At 52.0% G+C, this 21,821-nt stretch overlaps 1 protein-coding gene across 1 annotated transcript; it reads left to right on the forward strand.

Moving 5' to 3' along the window:
* Positions 1-1,404: 1,404 nt before the first annotated feature.
* Positions 1,405-8,950, forward strand: DMRTB1 (DMRT like family B with proline rich C-terminal 1; the record flags this gene model as incomplete). Its single annotated transcript, XM_079720843.1, has 6 exons — positions 1,405-1,984; positions 3,922-4,127; positions 4,171-4,249; positions 6,961-7,076; positions 7,134-7,287; positions 8,886-8,950. The coding sequence occupies 6 exons, from the start codon at positions 1,405-1,407 to the stop codon at positions 8,948-8,950; spliced, it is 1,200 nt and encodes a 399-aa protein (XP_079576969.1).
* Between the last annotated feature and the right edge of the window lie 12,871 nt (positions 8,951-21,821).

Below are 21,821 nucleotides of genomic sequence, written 5' to 3' on the forward strand. Positions count from 1 at the left end.
GAGCTTGCCTGTCCTTGTATCTATGGGACCATATTTTTTCAATCAAAAATTAAGATACAGGGTGTTAGAGCAAAGCAGAGACAAACTTAGATCTCTTTAAATGGATTTAAATTACCAGTGAAATTCCTAAAGGGCCAAATAATACAGGAAGAATATACTTTTTGCCCTCTTATTAAGATAAGGAATATATTTCTTTAAAGCAGAAAAAGATTTTAGAAACCTCTTTTCAGCTTTCCAGTACATAATCAGCCTCAGATTGGCAACCACTTCCTACTGTCAGGCAGCTGGTGAGAAATGCAAAATACAGCTGCAACCAGAGGCTCAGGAAGATCAAGGTGGACACCAGGCCTTGGCTCTCAGTTTCTACCATTCTGCTACCCGAAAGAGAGAACTTCAGAGAAAGGGCAGTTAAAAATACACACGTTTTCGCCAGGTATTAACCATAACTACCTCCTTAAAGAAAATGATTGATCCTATGATCATAAGCTTTTTTCTTTCTTTTTTGGACCTAAGGCGGGCGGGGGGGGAGATCTCAGGGTGTCACAAATTTCTATAAAACAAAAAAATGAATTAGTTTAGTAGTCTTGGGAAACTATGAAGTTTGTGGCAGCTTTTTAGGTGTCCCGAGATTTGGGTTGTTTTACAGAGGTAACTAAATTCATGGCAGTTAGACAATGGTTCAAGCTCATGCTAAAATATCCTAAGTCTATTTTACTTTAAAGCATTCTAAGTATGCTTGACTTTGGAAGGCATCAGCAACAGCAATATGCCATCTTCCAGAAATGCATTCCTATACCAATAAGACTCTTAAAAAATGGGAATTACTATAGGGCACACCCTTGAGCAGCTATCACACTGCACTGAGCTCTTGAGAATATTCTGGAAGCATCACTGTAAACGGCTGCTTCCCTGCAGGGGAGATAAATTAAATTCAGCAGAAGCAGCAGCTTTTGGAAGGAGAAACACGGTTTGCCTTTTGGAATGCTTTTCTACCGGAATGGGTTTGTTTATATGTTCCTCTGGAGCTTTAAATCTGTGCACCGTTGAATATCACTCCGCCTTTTTTTTGAAACTACGAAATAGCTTCTGTCTGTGGGATGGCGGGAATAGAGAGTTTGGAAATTAAATGCCTAAAACGTCAGATAATCCAGATGACATCTATGCAATAGCATTCCATGAAGAATTTATTCAACCCAATCCCTTGCATCTTATTAACCAAGGGATAGAAACTCTCCAAATTTTGCGCCCAAAAAAGGGAAAATGCAAGGGTCTTGCTGCAGTTCCTGGGACGCACTGAGAGTCGCTTTGTTACAAGTGTATCAAGTCCCCAGCACCAGCGACTCGTGGGGCACTGCTCATCCCTGCTCCACTCGCTCTGCAGCTCCCAGAGGTAGCGGATGTGCTATGAAGGCAGACCTTGCCAAGCTGGCCAACAAGATGCTGCGCACCCCCAGGTGCTCCCGGTGCCGGAACCATGGCTTCCTGGTGCCCGTCAAGGGCCACGCGGGCAAGTGCCGCTGGAAGCAGTGCACCTGCAAGAAGTGCTACCTGATTACCAAGCGCCATAAGATCATGGCCAAGCAGCAGGTGCACAAGAAGCAGGTCTCCGAGGAGGAGCAGGAGGTGGCCCTGTGTGCTCAGGGGCCCCAGCTGGCCTCCGGGGCCGCGGCCGCTGTCCCGGGCTCAAGCTTCCGCCCGCTGCCTCCGCCTGCCGCTTCGGGAGACGCGCACCCGGGCCCCGAGGGCCGCACGGCCGCCTGCTTCCTCGAGAGACCCCCGCGGGGCCCGAGCCCCGGCCCGAGCGCCTTCCAGCCAGTTCTGCGCGGCCGTGGCCACGTAGGGCCGAGCAAACGAGCCGCCGCGGCCATGCCCAGTTCTCTGAGGCCCCAGCTCGGGGCGGAGGCCGCTGGCCGGGGCTGCCCCGGCCGCCTGGAGCTAAGCAAGCCGCTTCGGCCGGTGCTCAGCCCGCCGTTCGCCGACTTCGGTAAGATTCCCGGGCCCCGCGCGGCCTTGCCCTGCTGTTGGTTCCTCTCCGGGATGCCGCCTCCCCACTCCCCACGCCGGCATCCCAGGCCTGCTCGGATCCCGCGGGGAAGGGGTGGGGGTGGGGAAGATGCTTTCTAGAGGTAACCTTGCTTTGGGATACCCTTTTCTGAGTAGGCATTTGGGTTCGGTGCCTTTTTGCAAAAAGGTAAAAGAGAGAAAGGAATGGGTGGTTCTGCGAGCTTTTAACATTTAGCTACAGCTTTTTTCGTTTCCATCCTGAAAGGAAAAACATGGCCCCCAGTCGACTTAGCTGCCCCTCCCCCTCCACGGAGAGGCCCGAGGACGCCTGACCATACTGCGCTTGCGCGCCTCTTCCCGCCCTTTTCTTGGGCTGGAGGCTCCTCCCCCAGGACGTCCCTATGGGTGGGCTAGCGCAACAAGACTGCGCCTGCGCACCGTCCCCTCCGTTTCTGTACCCTAGAGGCCCCACCCCTCAGCCATGCCCTGCCCCAATAGGTCTATCTCTGTGCAGCCCTTCCAGCTCTTTCCCAGGCGTGGGTGGGAATGCGATCTCTGCTCCCTACAGGAGGAGTCTATTGAGATGATTGTCGTCGCCTGTTTTTTCTCCCCTCCCTCCAAATGCATAAATTACATTGTTCCCTAGGTCTTGTGGCTTTCACTATTACAATTTCAAGTCACATGTAGATTTGCAGCTTTTTTAAAGGGGCTCTTTTTGGGTGCAGACACGTGTTTTCTTGGTTTTCTCTATGGCAGTGTGGTAGAAAGAGCACAAGTCTGAGTCAGGACGCTGGGGGCCTGCTCACTCTGTAACCCTAGGCAAGCTCCTTCCTTCTGTGGCAGTCTCTCCCCTCTGTATGCTAAGGGGATTGGCCTGATGCTCTCTGAAGCCCGTTTCTGCCTTCTGGGACATTCTAGGAAAATATAGGACCCCAGAGAACTAGATGAGGAAGACAGATCTGAAATAGCAATTCTAGGAGAAGGATACCTTTCCATGGACACAGTGCCTTCCTTCCTTCCTTTCATTTATTTATTTTTGGCTGCATCGGGTCTTCGTTGCTGTGGCCGGGCTTTCTCTAGTTGCAGCGAGTGGGGGCTGCTCTTCGTTGCGGTGCATGGGCTTATCATTGCGGTGGCTTCTCTTGTTGCGGAGCACGGGCTCAGTAGTTGTGGCATGCGGGCTCTAGAGCGCAGGCTCAGTAGTTGTGGCGCACGGGCTTAGTTGTTCCGCGCCACGTGGGATCTTCCCAGACCAGGGCTCGAACTCGTGTCCCCTGCGTTGGCAGGCGGATTCTTAACCACTGTGCCACCGGGGAAGCCCCACAGTGCCTTTCTTTGTTCCGTCTCTCAAAGAACAGGGACTGAGCCCTGAGCACTATGTGCCAGACACTAATGATGAAAAGGATGAGTCAGATTCCTTGCCCTCAAGGATCTTGTCCTGGGGAGAGGGACACCACTGATCAAAGAGTCGCACAGATTGGTGTATAGAGCTCTAATAATCAATGGTTTAGCTGTGGTCAGAAGGAAGATTAGGAGCTGAGTACTGAGGACTTCAGGAGGCAAAGTGGGGTCAGGAGAAAAAGCCTTCCAAGCTTAGGGAACAGCATCTGCAGAGGTCCTGAGATGGAGGAGAAAGAAGGAGCTGCTAGATTTTTGGGAACGAGGAGGCTGGAGTGGAGGCAGGAACCAGCCCACATGGGGCTTCATGGCTGTGCCAAAGGACTTTTCCTAAGAACAGTGAGTGGAACATGGGTGAAGGGTTTAAAAAGCAGGGAGGGTCAAGAGCATAATGGATGTGGGAGTTCTCTGTAAATGGATATGAGTGTTTATTGTACTGCTACCTTCAGACAGTAATGTGATGCCCTGTTTCCTAGCTCCGTGTGTTTTTAACGCTTCCCTCATTGTGTCCCTTTTCAGGGCCCCCTCTGAGCGTCAACTCAGATCGTGTGGTGGGGTCTGAGTACCTGGAAAGAGAGCCTTCCAAGCTGTACCGCAGCTGCTCCAGCGTGCACCCCTACCACCCGTTCCTGCTGGGCTACCAGGATGCATCCCTTACCCTGGGGGCCCCCCTGCAGCGGGGCTTGTGGCACGTGTCCTACAGCCACTACAGTGGAGCAGGCTTGGTGAGTCCCATCCCTGACTCTTCGAGGTCCCTCCTTACCCCAGTTACCCTGGCTGCTTTTACGGACCCTCAGTCCCAGGAAGCCAGCCATTGTGTCCACTCTGTACCAGGCCCTGGGCACTGGTCAGAAGGATACAGCATTGACCTTGTACTGTGTGCGCCTCTGGGAATGCATGTGTGTAGCCAAGTCTGTACACATGTAGACAAGTCAGGCTGGGCTGTGGCGTGGGTTAAAAGGCTCCGGGAGCTCAGGCAAGAAGGAATACAGACACATTTCAGATGAGCCTGAGGAACCACCACACAGTAACACTGAGTGACCACCAGCCTTGACCCATGGAATGCCAGTGCTAGAAGGGCCCTTCATTTTGCTGGGTACCAGAAAGGAAATATCACTTTCCTGGAGCCACACATTTGAGGGTAGAGCCAGGAGCAGACGTAGGTCCCCTGCCCCAAAGGTACATCCCACTGGACACGACAGAGGGCTTTCAGAAGGAAGTGGCATTTAAGCTTAGTCATGAAAAATATGGAAACCTTCCCCAAACACATGTCACTTTAGGAGATATTTGTTGAAAGAATGGATGAAATTTAATCCTGTTATAAGATCAGTGGTTGGCTACTAACTGGTGTGCTTTTGAGCCTGGAGTTTTGAGTGCTGGATGTGTAAAAGAGCTGTTGTGTGAGATACGGGTGGGGGGACCAGGTTTTGTGGCCTTGGTTACCAGCTCCTTCCACCCTTCTCCCTTTTGGCAACCACTGAGGGCCATCAGGACTGCAGGATAGTGAGAGGCCTGGGTGACCAGTCCTGACTTTGACCCCATAAGGCTGGACCTGTGGGGGAGGTTGGCTCAGACGCAGTTCAAGTTCATGGAAATGTAGACCACTGTTACCTTTACTCTCTCCCTCAGAGCTACAAGCCTAATGCTGGGTGTTACAGAGATGTTTCCCTTGGGTGGAGGGTGGAGAAGATTGAGTAGAGGGTAGGCTTCTTTGGTTTAATGTGGGAAGTGAGTAAGAGAAAGGCATTTACATAATGAGGTCATTAGCCACAGGTCATTAGCCAGTTCAGTGAGATTCCAGCTGTGACCAGGCAGGTCAGGCATGCAGGGGCTGGATCCCCACTCCTGCTTCACCTCAGCAGCATCTCCTCTGTCTGTTCCAGATCTTTTATTATTATTATTTATTTATTTATTTATTTATTTTGCATTACGTGGGCTTCTCACTGCTGTGGCCTCTCCCGTTGCGGAGCACAGGCTCTGGACACGCAGGCCCAGCAGCCATGGCTCACGGGCCCAGCCGCTCTGCGGCATGTGGGATCTTCCCGGACCGGGGCACGAACCCGTGTCCCCTGCATCGGCAGGCAGACTCTCAACTGCTGCGCCACCAGGGAAGCCCTGTTCCAGATCTTTTAAAGTTTTATTTAGAAATCATTTTCCATTCATTCAAGGGGATGTTCAGGTTGGAACACCCCTGGTCTTGATAATTTCCAGAGTGCCTACTGGCCCTTATGTCAGCCCTCGAGGTGAATGTTATTTCATTGTAGGGCAGAGGAAGAAGGCTCCAAGAAGTTATGTGTTTGTCCAGGGTCACAGGACTGGGGAGTGAGGGACTAGGATTCAGATTACACAGCTGGTCAGTGACAGAGCCAGGACAGAGGCAGAGCAAACATGGCCCTTGACTCTCACCGCCACGCCTGCCCTGCCTGAAATTTGGGGGTACCGGCCACCTCATTGCAGCCCAGGGAGAGCACGGGCGTCTCTAGCCTCCACACAAAGAGAGGGACCTTGGCCAAATGGAGCACACACCCACCGTCTGCTCACACAGAAGCCTGGGGCCTGGCATCCGGGGCAGGGCTCTGATTGACAGGCCTGCCAGACGGCCTTTGTTAGGAGTGTGATCTCAGTTGGTTTATCTGGGCCTGAGCTGCCACCACAAGCCCCAGGCAGGAGCTGTGATCCAGGGAGAGACTCCGCTGAGCAGCTTGGAATTAAAACACTAATAATCCCCCTTCCCACCCCCTTCACGTCTGGATAGAGGATCAGGCATTTATTTGTGAAGCTGTTTCGAACCCAAGAGCCTATGAATTGTTTCATCCTTGTCCTGCTGGCCCCTGCTCAGCCTCCGAGATACACCCCGAGCCGCCTTCCACCTTCTCTTCCTGTCCTGCCCCACCTGCTACTTCTTTGCTTCCTCTTTTCTCTTCCCACAAAAGAGCACAGGCCTGGAATGGCACTGACCCAAAGACCAATCCTACCTCCACTGTTTACTGGCCACATGGCCTGAGGATGTCACCTAACCTCTGAGGACCTCACCTGGGTTCTTAATCTGTACAATGGGGGTAAGAGTCCTATCTCATAGGGCCATTGATAGATTCCAGCAATAAGGTGTGAATGCTTATAACAGAAGGGCTGAACAGAAATACAGAAGGGCTGAAGCCACTTTGCTGAGGTCACCCAGCTGCTCTTGCCTCAGTAATGGCTGAACGACACTGCCCGGTTAGAAGGGGGACACCCCCCAGGCCCAGCGACCCTGGAGTCTGAGTCATTACACGTGCGGAAGGTGGGGCCACACTTAGTCGGGATGCATGCAGACCCTTCTCCATGGCAAAGCAGTGGGGTCAGGCCGACTTGGGATTCAGTTCTGCCTCTGCCACTCACCAGCTCTGTGGCCCTGGGCCTGTACCTTCATCTCACTGATGCAGTTTTTGGTCACCAGAGTGAGGACAGTAATAGAACCTCCCTCCTAGGGTCGTAAGGATGGAAGGAGGTTGTGGACCTATGCAAGTGCGCCTGCTCCCGGGCTTATCTGAGGTGTGCCTGTGTTTCTTCTTGCCTCAGTCATCTGGCAGGTGCTTGCCGAGCAGCCTGTTCCGGGCGCCCTGTGCCCTGGTGTCTGGGCCACGGAGGTGAATCTGCCCCACGGGGAGCCCCCCGTTCAGGAGAATGAACGTTGGGTCGGCCCTTCTGGCCAACCCTCTCCCCTCTGGCTCTCTGCTGTGTGCGCCCCACAGGTGGAGGAGCCAGTAGAAGTCCAGACCCGCTACTCCCTGCTGCCGCTGCCGCCCCAGTTTCCCCCGCGGTACCTCTCCATGCTCCACTTCCTGCCCCTGCCACCCCCGTCGTCCTCGCTGTCCATCGTGTCTGCCGCGGACGAGGAGAACACTGGTGAGTGAGCCCCCATCTTCCAGCTGCCGGGGGGCCAGGGAGACTTTCTGGAGGAAGGGGGCCCTACTGTGAAGTGGACGTGCAGAGAAGGGAAATGGCGAACAGAATTTTAAATGTGCTGGGCCCTGGGTAAGCTCTTCCTTGCACCCCTCCCTAAATTCCATCTGTGAGCATCTAGGGGAGGTGGGTCCCCATTCTCAGGTGAGGAAACCGACAGAACCCTGAGAAGTTCTCCTATATGTCCGTGGCGGAGCTCAGATTTCAACAGAATTCTCTGCCTGGCTCCAGGTCCAATGCTAATTTCCTCACCTTGGCAGTGCCCGTGGGCAGAGACTTGGAGGATGGCACGCATGTGGTGTGTTCAGAAGACCAGAGGTGCCAGGCCTCTCTGGTTGGGGAAACAGCACGTGCTGAGCCTGGAGCAGCAGCTGGAGCCAGTTTGGGAGCTGGTGGGGATGATTCCTCTCCCCCAGGCCACTCTGGAGAGAACCTGCCCTTCACAGCTCTGCCACTGGTGCACTTGGTGATCTTGGGCACTCACACCCTCCTCTAGACCTCAGTCTTTTCACCTGTAAAATGGGCCCTGTCACAGGGTTACTGTGAGGGTCAACTGCAACTCTGGATGTGAAAATGCTTTGGGTTTTCTTTTGAGGGCCCTTGCAGCTTTAAAGGTTCTAGGATTTTTTTTTTTTTTTTTTTTTTTTTTTTTTTTTTTTTTTTTGCTGTACGTGGGCCTCTCACTGTCGTGGCCTCTCCCATTGCGGAGCACAGGCTCCGGACGCCAGGCTCAACGGCCATGGCTCACGGGCCCAACCGCTCCGCGGCATGTGGGATCCTCCCAGACCGGGGCACGAACCCGCGTCCCCTGCATCGGCAGGCGGACTCTCAACCACTGCGCCACCAGGGAAGCCCTAGGATTTTTTTTTTTTTTTACCCTTTCCATCCTCCCCTGAGGCTCCACAGGAAAAGAAACTGAGGCCTCTTGTACACTTGCTGTGTGTGCAACACCTAGATCTGTTAGCGGGGGAGGTGGTGCAGTGTGGCTTGAAGTACACTGGCCCTGGTGCCGCACAGCCTGGGTATAAGTCCTGACTCCAGCGCTTGCCAACGGTATGACCTCGGGCACGTTAATTCACTCCTTCGTGCCTCAGTTTCAGTATCTGCACAAGCGGACTAATAAGGGTCCCTTACTTCATGAGGCCATCCTGAAGATGGCTGAAACGATGAAGGCGGTAGTAAAAGTTAGTTCTCATTTACTGTTTCACCTAATCCCCTGATGCTGCAAAGTATGGCATCATCTCCTTTGACAGAAGGAGAAGGTGAGGAGAAGGAGAAGCTGAGGTTCACAGCTGGGAGTAGCTTGCTTCCTCCCACCCAGCTTGTGACAAGCAGAGCTGGAGTTTGAACTTGAGTCTGTATCATGTGGCCAGGGCTAGAATTCCAGTGTCCTGACTCCTAGCAAATTAAAGGTGGCAGTGGGAATAACTAATTCTCCGTAGGGACTGGGAATGATGAGAATGCCTTAGAGAAAACTTACATCTGAAAACAGGTAATTTTCCCTCTTGCTAAATCCAGCCCCTCTTCTCTGTCCTCCACAGATGACCAGGATGCGGAGGGGCCGTGTGAGCCCAGCCAGCCTTCGTCCCAGGAGCAGTCCGACTAGGCCCAGGCCCTCAGGCCAGCAGAGTGGGGCCTTGGGGGTGTTAACAGCAATGATTTTCTTGTCTCTGTTAAGTGATGTGTAGGGAGGAAGGATAGTGATAGGCGTAAGACAGCAGTTAATTCCCATTTCAAGATTGGAGGAAGGAAGGTGATTGCTAAAGTTCTCTCAGTCCTGAGATAACAGGGGGTTGAAAAGGAGCTTGGAGGATGAAGTCACCAGGGCAGAGCCAGGGCTGTAAGGAGTGGGGGACTGGTGGAAGCTCACGTTAAGGAACGAATTTCACCATCTCTGGGTTGTGCTGCTGTTATCAGGCTCAAATCAAAGGCAGAGGCAGCCTTTGATTTCCTCAGGTCCCATTCCAGGACAGGAGGCATCATCTACTTCAGCCTTCTGGTTCCGCTGCCTCTGCCTGGTCCCCAGCTGGGGGCCACACAGACATCAGGCATCCAGCACATCCAGGTGGATGGCGCAAGCAGCCAGGACCAGGGTGCTGACAGCAGGTTCTGCAGCATCCTTCCTTGCTGCTGTGTCCCCCACGTTCAGCCTGGCCACTGCCCCTCGCCCCTTCTCCAGGGGCCTTTACTATAAGCATTGTGGCCGCTAGGGCTGCTTCACTTGTCCTCCGTGAAGTTTAAGCCATTATAGGCATCATTTCTGGTTTAAAAAAATCTATTAAAGTTTGACTATTTGGTGTTTTTATAGTGATTGCCAGCTTTAAAAAGTAGTCTGTTCATAAGCGCTGATGCAGTTCTCAGAGAAGAGGACGGTTCTTCCACATCACCTGTGGCACCAGCAGTTTCTTCTCTGGGAACAGTTGACTATTGAAATAAAATCAGCAGTAGAAATCCTTGTGGAAAGTTTATCATCTCTTTAAACCTTTGTGGAAGGCAGCATTGGGTAGGGGAGTCGGGAGCTGGGGTTCGTGGCCTGTTGGCCTGCTCTTTCTATGTAGTTAGGCAAGGCCCTTCCTTTACTTCAGTTACCAAGTGAGAGCCTTGGACCAGGCTAGTAGGTTTTTTACTATCAGTATTGTTGTTATTTTAAGCAGGAGAGACCTTTGAAGGAAATTTGATGCAGACACATAAAATGTAAAGATTTCTTTTAGTTTCTCTTCCCTAGTTCCTTTCATGGTCCCTGCCGAGTGACATGGTTTTAAAAAACAGAACTTGATCCCATTTTTGTGTTTTAGGGTCCTGGTTCTCTTCCCTTGTTTTCACTTCCTCTGTCATTTAAAAAGCATCCTGCATCTCCGCTGGATTCAGAACCTGGCAATCAGCTCTGCCCACGAGGAGCATGGAATCTAGTGGGACAAACAGACAAATAGACAGTCCAGTGGGATTGCCATGGGACAGAGAGAGGTAAAGGGGCTGTTGGCGGGGGCGGGGGTGTGTGGTCAGAGAAAGCCTTCTGGAAAAATTGGTGCTTTGACTGCATCTTAAAGTGCAAGAATGAGTTAGGTGAGGGTAGGCACTGTCAGTAGGGAGGTAGAAAGGGTAGGAGACCTGGAGTGACAGATTTGAGGGTGAGGGATGGTGTCCTGTTCTCTGTCTGGGAAGGATTGGCACCCAGGAAACTAGGCCGACCTGCCTCCTGTCTTGCCTGTGGGCCAGGCGTCTTAGGACAGGTGGCAGGAAGAACACTGAGAAGTGATATTCTATCTGTTCTCTCAACATCAGTGTGGTGGCTGGAGTTCAAGGGCCTGGGCCTGTTCTGTTGGAAGGTACTGGAGCAAGTACAGTCAGGAATTTTTCAGTTGCTGCTTTACAGACAGTGCTTTCAGCAGAGCAGAACCAGGCATACTGAGGCCTGCAGGTCACACTGGGTTCAGTCTGGACCTGATGATGCAGCGATTTTGGACTAGCCTGGCTTTGAGGCTAAAGCTATCAGCCACCCCAGTGCTGGTGCTGCCCCTGGGTCCACAGGGCTGCAGGAACCCCAGGAGGGGGGGAGAAGACCCGGCGTCTGGTTCCACGTGGCATAACTCTGCCCTCACTGGACCTATGACCTTCTGACAGTATGGCCAGGTGGGGCTGGATCAGTGACCCTAATTTTTCATCACTTTGCTTTATCTTAGACCCCATGCTTTGAAAGATTTTTCAACCAAACTACGTTAATCCATAAAGCTGTTTTTGCATTTCTGATCAACACACACAAGAGGCAGTCTGTGACCACATGGACTCCACACCATTCCAGACCAATGTTTAATTAGCCTGCAGGGTTGAGATGGGAAGCTCTGTCCTATGGAGAAGAGCAATGTTCCCTTGTCCTCTAGGGATCCATGTCCAGAGGACTCCTGGAAGGGGAGGATTGCTCAGTTGTCCTGCAGACCTGTGAACTGATGAGTCTCAGAGACTGTTCAGCATCTTTCGTGCAGCCTTGAGGGTACCTGCTGGGGCTGAAAAGACCAGCTGTGGGGCAGGGTGGAACCCTGCCTAGCTCCCTTCCCCTTGATGTGAACCCCAAGTTCTGAGAGCCCCAGCCTGCCCTTTCCTGTGTGCCGTCACCATGGTTTCTTCCTGGTGGGCTCAGTTGACCCCTGCTGCCTGTAGCCTTTCCAGTCAGTTTAATCGTGCTCCCTGAATGCCCTGCCCCACAAGGCTGTCCTCCAGCAGCTTCAGCGTGAGCATTGAAACACCAGATCCGCTCATGTTGCTGTCCTGCTCATGCACCTTCCATGGCTCCCTACTGCTTTGAGACCAGCGTTCTCAGCACAACCTGCCTGCCCCCCTCTCTGGCCGCCTCCCTCACTGGCTGGCCCAGCCCAGGTCTTGCAGGGGTGGAGCCAGCCAGGTCCTGGCAGAAAAAGATTGGAAGCAGAGAGACCGTCGGCGGGGGCAGCATTGCTCAACCCAAACGACCAAGGCTTGGCTATGAGTTGGGGGAACATTCTGGAAGGCAGCAGGAGGCATTCCCTGACGCCGGATGCACTGGCAAGGGGCCACCAGGAGAGGGCGCGTGGAGGCGAGACAACCGCAGGGGCGGGGCCTGTTGCTCAGCGACTGGCCTCCGCAGAAGCACGAGGGTCCGTGGCTGCTACTCCGCAAGCACAGCTGGAGGAATAGGCGTGCAATGCTCCCAGGAGACCTGGGATCTCCCTGGGAAATAAAAATGATGAGCTTCTAGCCCGGGCTGTATGATCACCAACCTCTCAGCAATCACCTTTGCTCTGCCCTGCTCTTGAAATAGATACTCTACTATCTTTGTGTTCAAACACCAGCCCCAATCCGTGTCCCATGACGTATCCCCCCACCCTTTCTCTCCTTTCTGCACTTTGGCTCACGCTAAGCCTTCTTCCTAGACTTTCCAGCTTCACCTAACTAATTCATCTTTTACTTATCCCTTTCCGACCTGGTCCGGGTGACCCCTCCTCCAGGGCTCCTCAGCTTGGGTTAGGAGGATCTATGGGGCCTGCCCAGGCCCTCTGCCGCCCTCTATCACACTGATCCCATCGAGTAGATGTCCCTCCCACAAGCCCGTGAGCTTCCTGGGGGCAATGACAAGGTCTCATTTGTCTCTGCACTCCCAGGTGGGCTCAGCATTGGTTAGGACTACAGTTTTCCAGCACCAGTTGCAGAATTTCAGGGTCATTTTGTGCATTATTGTGTGGAGGGTTGAGTTACCCTGCCTCTGGCCACTCACTCGGCGTTTCTGCCTTGCACCTGTGCTCTATCTGCTCGGGCGTCACACGGGGGCAGAGGAGCAGGGAGTCAGCCTTTACCGAAACTCGACTGTGCGCCAAGCCCCGCACCCCTCCCTCATTTAATACTCACAGCAACCCAGGGAAGAGGTATGTTATCATCCCTGTTTCATGAAGGAAAGTGAGGCATAGAGAGGGATAGTGATTCACCTAAAGTCACACATCTTATAAGTGGCTGAGGGCGTACAGAGGACGACATACATCCCTGGGCACCAGTTACAGAGTTGTTAATATCCATTTTGCCCTGACTTACCATCTTGAGATTTTTTTTAACACAGACTACCTGAATGCACCCTCGTTTCTGGGCAGATTCTAGCACAGCACAGAGAGAGCGGCCTGAGGACTTTTGCCTCCTAAAACCACTGCTCAATCTATTCACTGACCCCGGCATCCAAAGCCTCCTGAGAGAATGCTAAAATAGGCATTGTTGTGAGCAGTGTGGAAAGGGCCCTTGGGGTCTTTGGGCCAGAAGGCAGTCAATACCTCCTGTTGCTCGAGCCCCTGCTGTGGCCTGGGCTTCACCTCAAGCCCCATGGTGTGAGCTGGGACTGACAGAATGCTTGTTCTTGTGGCCAGAGTGGAGGACAGAGGTGTGTCTTCTAAGGCTGCACCTGTAGGTTTTGGCCCCCCAAACCCTACTGGAGAGAAGCCCTCCCACCTTGACCTTCCCAGTTTTCCTGGAGAGTGGGGTGGGGATCCTCTGCAGACTAAACATACACTTCTGGGTCTAGGGCAGGAGACGAGGTCCTCTCCCTCATCTCCTGCCACCCTGGGGATTATCACAGCTCCTTCCACTCCTGGATGCTGTGGTCTTGGTGGGCTTGGACCTAGGCCCCTCTTACTAGAGAGCTGCTCAGAGGCCCTAGAATGAGCCGTGACTTCTCCTTGGCCAAAGCCCAAGGTCTTAGGGCCCCACTCTTCCTCCTTACCTCTTCCTAGCTGTGTGCGCTTGGGCACATCACATAACCTCTCTGAGCCTCCCTTTGCCCTCTTAGCACTGGCTCAGGGGTGTGCTGAGGATGCAGGGAGCTCTCGTGAGAAATACGCCTTCGATGCCACCTCTCAGTGCACAGTATATGTATGGTACTTGTGTGGTCAGATGATTGAAGGCAGCATCCTCTTTGAGTCTGTATCAGGAGGCTAAGAATCACAAAGGCTAACAGCTGCGGCTCTTTGTTTCCTGATGCTCCCCATGTGCTAGGCACTGTATGAGTGCTTCCACTAATTCTCTGTGAATTCTCACAGCGACTCCTCCAGGGAGGCACCGTAATTCCTCCATCTTACAGATGGCAAAACTGAGGCCCACAGAAGTTAAGTTCCTGCTCTTGGTCATACAGTCTATAAGTGGCAGAGCCAGGATCAAATCTGAGTTCCACCTGAGTCCAGAGCTAACTTCCCAACCATACTGGCCTCTCCTGCTTCTCAGCAAGGGAGAGTTGGGAGTCTTGGGGAACTCATGGGTCCCCCGAGACTTGCTGCCCAACTGTAGTCCACCCAGCCTAGCTGCTTTCAAGGCATGTGGACAGGCTAAACACAAAGAACAACCTAGCTCAGATCTTATACAAGGAATAAAATTATTTAAAAAATTAAAAGCTTTAATTTTCATTTTGAAAATGAACAAAGAAGCGTGAAGTTGATTTTTAAAAAATGAGTACTTGAGGTATATTAAAATTTAAATATATACCCTTCCACAAGGTAGATAGTAAAATTATCAATAATGGTGCTTTTAATTCAAATGTAACCTAGGAAACAGTTTTGATTTTCATCAGGATGATTTCTCTTCATGCTCATTTCTTCAGTTTTCTCCAAACTTTTTGTTTCTTTTTGTTTTAAAATAATTAATTAATCGTGAATATAAGAAAACGGTAAAAGTATAAGCCAGAAGCAGATTTTTTTTTCACCACCTCTGTTACCCATTCTCGTTTCTTTCCTTAGAGACATCTCCTCTTTTTTCTGTCTCCTTCCAGAGATGATTTGTACAAGCTTTTCTGTTTGTTTGTTTAACTGAACTTTGATTTTGAGATAAGTATAGATTCACATGCAGCTCTAAGGAAGAGCACAGAGAAATCACATGCCCTTTACCCAGTTTCCCTCAATGATGCAATATCATAACCAGAATATTGATACTGATACAGCTCACTCAGGTTTTTCAGATTCAGTGTTACATTTTACATCTGAGTTAATTTTTGTCTGAGGTGTGAGGTTGAGTTTCAATTTTTTTCCTGTGGATGTCCAGTTGCTCCAGCACCATGTGTTGAAAAGGCTATCTTTCCTCCATCGAATTGTTTTTGCACCTTTGTCAAAGATCAATTGAGCATATTTGTGTGGATCTATTTCTTAGTTCTCTAATCTGTTCCATTGATATTTTAAAACACACAAATGGTAGTGTATGATCCACACTGTTCTGCACATTTCTCTTTTCATTAACACCAGATCAGATTTTCTGAGCTTTTTTTGAGCCATGGACCCCTTTGTCAGTCTGGAAAAGCCTATGACCTCTTCTCAGAGCAGTGCTTTAAATGGATAAAATAAAACACATAAGGTTACAGAGGAAACCAATTATGTTTAATATACTTGTCAAAATAGAGAAATACATTTGTGGTTTAGTAATACATGTACTTCTTTACTAACACATTAAGTAACAAAATCTATCGGTGCGTCTAATCACTATTAGCCTTTTTTTTTTTTTTCGGCCACTGTTGTGGCCTCTCCTGTTGCGGAGCACAGGCTCCAGACGCGCAGGCTCAGCGGCCATGGCTCACGGGCCCAGCTGCTCCACGGCATGTGGGATCTTCCCAGACCAGTGCACGAACCCGTGTCCCCTGCATCGGCAGGCAGACTCTCAACCACTGCGCCACCAGGGAAGCCCTATTAGCCGTTTTTAAGTAGTGATATAATTGATATTTTGAGTTATTTGCAACCATTGTAAAGTGATATGAGGAAATCTGTGATTTCTATTGGTGACCAAGTCACTGCTAATTTTACTGGGATTGGTGGCCTGAACTCATAATTGACAGAAACACTGAATTATAGTTAGAGGTTAGTGAAAATCAAGATGTAATTTTCCCCCAGCCAAGTTCACAGAGCCCTTGATTCTCTTCCGGACCCTGGTTATGAACTTCCGCATCAGAGTTTGGAGGTCCTCCTGGCCTCATTCTTGTTAGCAGCTGAGTAGTCCTTCACTGCATGGATGCACCTTAATTTATGTAAACAGTGCCCTGCTACGAAACTTTTAGGTTGTTTCCAATATTTTGCTCTTACTGCTAACTTAAAATTTTAAAGGTTTCTCCGGCTAAGATTTTCTTCTCAAGCAGGACCATCAAACTGACCCCTCTGCCTTCAGAGAAACCCTTGGCTGGGCACACACACGCAACCGATCTGCAGAGGGCATCTGGGTGAGCAGGCTCAAGCCCACCTCTCACTCCTTCTGGGGCCGTCCAACCTCCAACCATAGAGTCCTTCACCCCTACCCTCAAGCCCCGGCTGGGGGTTCCATGCCAGCCCCGGTGAACGAGCGGGTGGGCGAGCCAGCAAGTGTTCCCCAAGCCATGCGGCATCCTGTGAGCAGATGTACGGCTCCTCTGTGCCTTTGTGCTACGTTTAATTAACAGCAGATCGTGAGATGCTAACATTCTATCATGTCAGCTCTTGCATTCGAGCTAACACAGGCATTGTCTGTCAGTAATTAGCTGCTGGGTGGTGTCTTCATCTTTTTTCTTCTTTTAATTGGAATCAGGACTTTCTTTCTTTCCTTCTTTCTTTCTTTCTTTCTTTCTACCTTCCTTCCTTCCTTCTTTCCTTCCTCCCTCCCTCCCTTCCTCCCTCCCTTCTTTCCCTTCTTCCTGGGAGCAGATGCTGTCCATGGAACACTCTGTGTGGACTTGGCTGCATTTCCACATTCATGGACAATTAATTCCCAGCTATACTCCAGGTACCCAGCAAACACTGAGCTGCCTCCCAGTGTTGTCAGCCATTTGCTGGAAGAGTTGCTCCCCCCAACCCCCAACTTGGGGAAACAAGAGATAATAACACCTCGTTCCAAAATGTGAAACACACCTGGTTTGGAAACCCTGGCCATTTGACTGTCGGTCTTTGTCAGTGTTTTTGAACAGCTGGATTTTGGCTTTTTTTTTCCAATTTGGAATGAATTTTTTGCTAACACAGTATACCAACCTAGTCATAGGGTGATGTCAGCCACCATCTTTAACATCAGCAGTGGCCCGTATTCTGTCCGCAGTGCCAGTATGCATCTATTGGGTGCCTGCAATGGGCCAGGCCTTGTGCTGGGCTCCTAGGATAAGGTGGCTCTTTCCCTCCCACAACCTGGCCTGGGCACTCCCCCACTTGAAACCCTCCTCTTGCTCTCCACTGCTGCAAGGCCCAGTTCTTCAGGCTGGCCTACAGGCCTTTCACAACCCACAGTCCAGCTGATCATTTCAGAGTCTTCTATGCCTCTTTGCCCCCATTGCATGAGAATTTCCCCAAATGCCTTGCTCACACAGCATCCTCTGCCTGGGCCACCCTTCCCCTGGGCCTCATCAGCACCTCCATGGAGCCTGTTCTGAGCCTCCCAAGGAAGTCCGGTCTTGCTCTCCTTTGATGCCAGGTGAGTCCTGTACCTCTCCCTCCAAGACATTACTGCACTCACTTGCCTCTCCTGTGGGTTCGTCACAGGTACGGATGACATCTGACTCACCCATCCAGGTCACCAGTGATAGCCTCATGGCCACATCCAGTGGTCAGTTCTCTGCCCTCTGCTCCCTCGACCTCCTGATGCATTTTACACACATTTCTCTAGATTCTGGGACGCTGTTCTCTCCTGATTCCTGCCTCACTGCTGCTCCTTCTGCATCGCTGCTCTGCCCCCTCCTCTGCCTGCTTTCTGGATGTTGGCATTCCTCAGGCAGGCCCTGGACCCTCCTTTTCTCTTGACAATCCTCTTTCTCTGGAGTTCCTCGTCCAGATCCACGTCCTTACACGCAGTCTAGTGCACTGTAAGGGCTGGCCTGGGCTCCACACTTGTGTCAGCTTTGTCTACACACCTCTTTCCCTGCATGTCTAAAAGGTGTCCTGGCAGGAAACAGAAGTCAACTTGGAAGGTTCAAGATTAGACTAGAAAATAGTGTTCCCAGAGTGAGCTGGAGCCTGTGGAGGTGGGTCTGCCTGCAGGGGCTGCAGTCATGGAGGGATATAACTTTGGCCCCCAAAATAGCTTAGACCATAGAGGGAACTGGGTAGAAACAGCCCTACATCACTCTCCTCCCACCCTCTGATCTCCTGCTGGTGCTTTCCATTGGCCAAACCCAACTGGAAGCCACGGGGCAAAGGAGCTGTGGGCAGCGGTGGCGTTGGGGGTGAGGCGGCTGGGATGCAGTTCACAGTGCTCTGGCTTAGCCCCTTGGGCACAGAATAGGGCAAGAGGGCAGAGAATAGTTGGGGGGAGGCAAACAGAGAGTCACTGCCACAGTCCACCCCGTGCCACTCAGCGTCCTTGCCCTTCTCTCAGAGCAAGAAACTCTCATCTTCAAAATCAGAGGAGGGGGCTTCCCTGGTGGCGCAGTGGTTGAGAGTCCTCCTGCCGATGCAGGGGACACAGGTTCGTGCCCTGGTCCGGGAAGATCCCACATGCCGCGGAGCAGCAAAAAAAAATCAGAGGAGGGACACAAGCCATCGGCCTCTGTATCATCCTGGTGTGATGTCACTTCAGTCACACTCCAGCCTGGAACCTAAACCAGAGCATCAGCTAGATGGCAGGAAAGGGGAAAGAAACTGACTAGTCAGCATAAGACGCAGCTTGTGGCGGCAGTTGCCATGTCTGTAGCTGGCTGAGGGGCAGAGGCGAGTCATCATTAGTGCTTCTTTCGAGCACCCGTTCCACGTTCCCCTCATGCTCTGCCAGCCGTGCAGCTGGTGGGAGCTCTGCGCCTGGGAGGGTGGCCCAGTTCTTCCTCCTCACGTGGCCCGAGTCCTTGGTCAGCCCGTCGTTGTCATTTGCTGCAGCTTTCCGCCTACTGTTTTAGAGGATATGGAAGCATCTGTCCCCGACCTCAGTGGCTCTGCAGGTTCCAGGCCCAGTTTTCTTTTCCCTGTGTGCAGCAGAGCCCCGTGGCCCCTTGGTAGTTGCGGTCACCCACTCAGGACAGCACGGCAACTCTTTGCCTGTCAGTTCAATAGCACACGGAGCCCAAAGTGGCCCAGCTTCTAACTTAGCGGAACCATGGCAGTGTTTCCTGGTGGAAGCCTTGAGAACTAGCACCCCCAGCCTGCTGAGCCCAAGGCCGCTGTCATAGTTTGGATTCCTCAAAGCAGACCCCAAGGTGAGGTTAGTGTAGAAGTGATTTATGAAGGAGGTGCTTTTGGGAGAGACCAGTTAGGGAGAGGGGAGAGCAGGACAGGGATGGGGGAGAAACCAGGAAGATGCCATTTCAGGCAAGCGCTCAGCCTCAGCCCGGGAGCTGAGGCCAGAGAACTGGGCTGTCACACTCCTTCACCCTCAGTCACTGGTTAAGGACCGCCCCGGGGGGTGATGTAAATGCCCAGGCACCTCCAGCTGTCTGAGCTTGTGGGCCAAGCAGGCTCTGGAAGCCCAAGGGATGTTCTCTGAAAAGGTCTCAGACGTGCCTGTTGGAAGCAAAAACACGCCGAACCCAGGAAGGACCCAAACATGGACAACAGGAATCTGAGGGAATTTGGGCAGAACTCCAACATGATCTGTTATGTTGCAGAGACGGGAAGCCAAAACTTCGTAAGTGGGTTATGAAGGGATAACCGTGAGTGGGCTGGGGTAATGGTTGCACTGCTATGAATAAACCAAAACCCATGGAATCGTACACTTTAAATAAGTGAATAATATGGCATGTGCATTATATACAATAAAGTTGTTATTGTTTTTAAAAGTGAGTGGGGGGCTTCCCTGGTGGCGCAGTGGTTGAGAGTCCGCCTGCCGATGCAGGGGACACGGGTTCGTGCCCCGGTCCGGGAAGATCCCACATGCCGCGGAGCGGCTGGGCCCGTGAGCCATGGCCGCTGAGCGTGCGCGTCCGGAGCCTGTGCTCCGCAACGGGAGAGGCCACAACAGTGAGAGGCCTGCGTACCGCAAAAAAAAAAAAAAAAAAAAAAAAAGCTTGGTGAGGAGTAAGAAACCACAAGGATAGTGCGGTACCTAGAGAGCTTGGTAAGCATCCCTGGGGTGGCTGAGGGGCGAGGGGACAGGGCAGCCAGTGGGACGTGGAAGGAGTCATGTAGAGACGTCTGCTATGACAGAGCAAGGACCTCCCCCAGGGACACGCCACTCTGACCCCTCTCCCCTCCCCCCTCCAGTCTCCTGCTGGGGCTCCTCAATGCTGAGCTCAGCCAGAAGCCAGAGGACAAAGGAGCCCCTTGATACAGTCCACACAGGTCAGGCTCCAGGGCACAGAGCAGGGGAGAAGACAGGGGCAGCGGAGGGTAGGCAGCTGGAGTACATCCAGCCAGCAGCTCAGGTCACCCAGCCCTTCAGTGTCCCATGGCCACGGGGTCCAGTGTCTCCCAGAGCCCGAAGAGCTGTCAGTGGAGGAGAGCAAGCTGGGCTCCCAAACCTCAGCGGTCTGTGCTGCGATTCTGTGGGGGCCATGCCAGGGACACCACCCAACGCCATTCGGTTCCCGTCACCCCAAGTCCCGTTGGATCTCTTGGGTCATAAGGCCCGTGTGGCAGGACAGCTTGCACTATAGTCTGGACCAAATGCAGAGCCCGCTCTTACTTTGGGCCCATCCAAAACTGGCAGGCGTACCAGTTCCCCAGTCAATAGGTCAGAGCTGCACCCCCAGGTGTGGTGTATGCAACCTCCAAAACCCAGAGGCCCCTTTAGCACCATGCCTCTCATTTAGTGGTAGCTGTTACCACACGGAGCCACATACCTTTCACTGTAGAGGAGATATCCCAAGTTCTATCTCCTCCCATCCTCTGGTCTCCTACTGGAAGCCAGAGAGCCAAGGAGCCCAGGAGATGCTGTCCACAGGGGTCAGCCCCTCTGGAAACAGGGTGGAGAAGGGATCTGTGTGTGAGATGCAAAGAGAGAGTAACCGGCTCCACATCTCAAACTGGACATGGCAAAACGGAGCTCTCAACTTTATCAGCCACCACTGACCCCTGTCCCCAGCATTACCTCCTGCCTGGTGGATGGCAGTGGCCTTTTAACTGGACGCCCTGCCTCCCCTCCCCACTCCACTCTCCATAAGCAACTAGAGTGATCCTTATAAAATATGAATCAAATCAGGTCACTCCCGGCCCCAAACCCTGCAGTGGCTCCCATTGCTCTTCCAGCAAAACCCCAACTCCTTGGCCTGGTTTCTGAGGTTCTGAATCAAATGGTCACCACGCAGGCTGGTACATGAGACAAATTCATCATTGGTCCATGCACGGCCTACTTCCATTTGCTTGTTTGTTTTTAATAATGTGATAAGCACCCATCACTCCATTTCTCCAGACAAAAGCCAGGCCCTTGACAGTATCCATCCAGCCATCTGGTCCCCAATTCTACCCTCACCTCCCCCACTCACTGTAGCCAGCACCCTGAATCCTGGTGTCTCATTCACTAGCTTTCCTTTGTTTATTTCATCACATCCATATGTTTTCCTAAATGTTTTTTTAAAGTTATTTTAGGCTGTAGTCTTTGGGGCGAACTTTTTTCACCGAATATTACAATATATCTTTCACACTCATCCACATCACTGTGGGCTGCTGTGGCCCTTTTGTTTTACCTGCTATGTGATATTCTTGTGTGGTGTCCCAGGTTTCTCACATTGTCCCTCTGGCTGGCACTTGGTGTGCAGGTTTGGCTGTGGGGGGCAGTGCTGCTATGAACCTCACTGCCCAGGTCCCTGCTGGCCCACCTTCTAGCACTCTTCCCCTCACCCACCTCATGCCAGCCACTCTGGCCCCTTAGTACATACTCCCAGCTCATTCCTGCCCCAGGGCCTTTGCACCTGCTGTTTCCTCTTCTCAGAATGCTTTTGCTGGTCTAGCTCTTCTTCATCATTTTGTTTTTGGTGCAATGTCACTGTCTCACATATCTGCCCTAGCCCACCCTGGTCTGCAGCCCTCCCCTCCTAGGATCTATCCCCAAAGTCTTCTTAGGGGGTTCAGGGAGGTGCTGCTGTGGGTGTGGCTGGAGCACAGAGTCAGTGGTGCCCT

Source organism: Hyperoodon ampullatus (assembly GCF_949752795.1).
Source record: "Hyperoodon ampullatus genome assembly, chromosome: 2".
Classification (NCBI taxonomy): Eukaryota; Metazoa; Chordata; class Mammalia; order Artiodactyla; family Ziphiidae; genus Hyperoodon; species Hyperoodon ampullatus.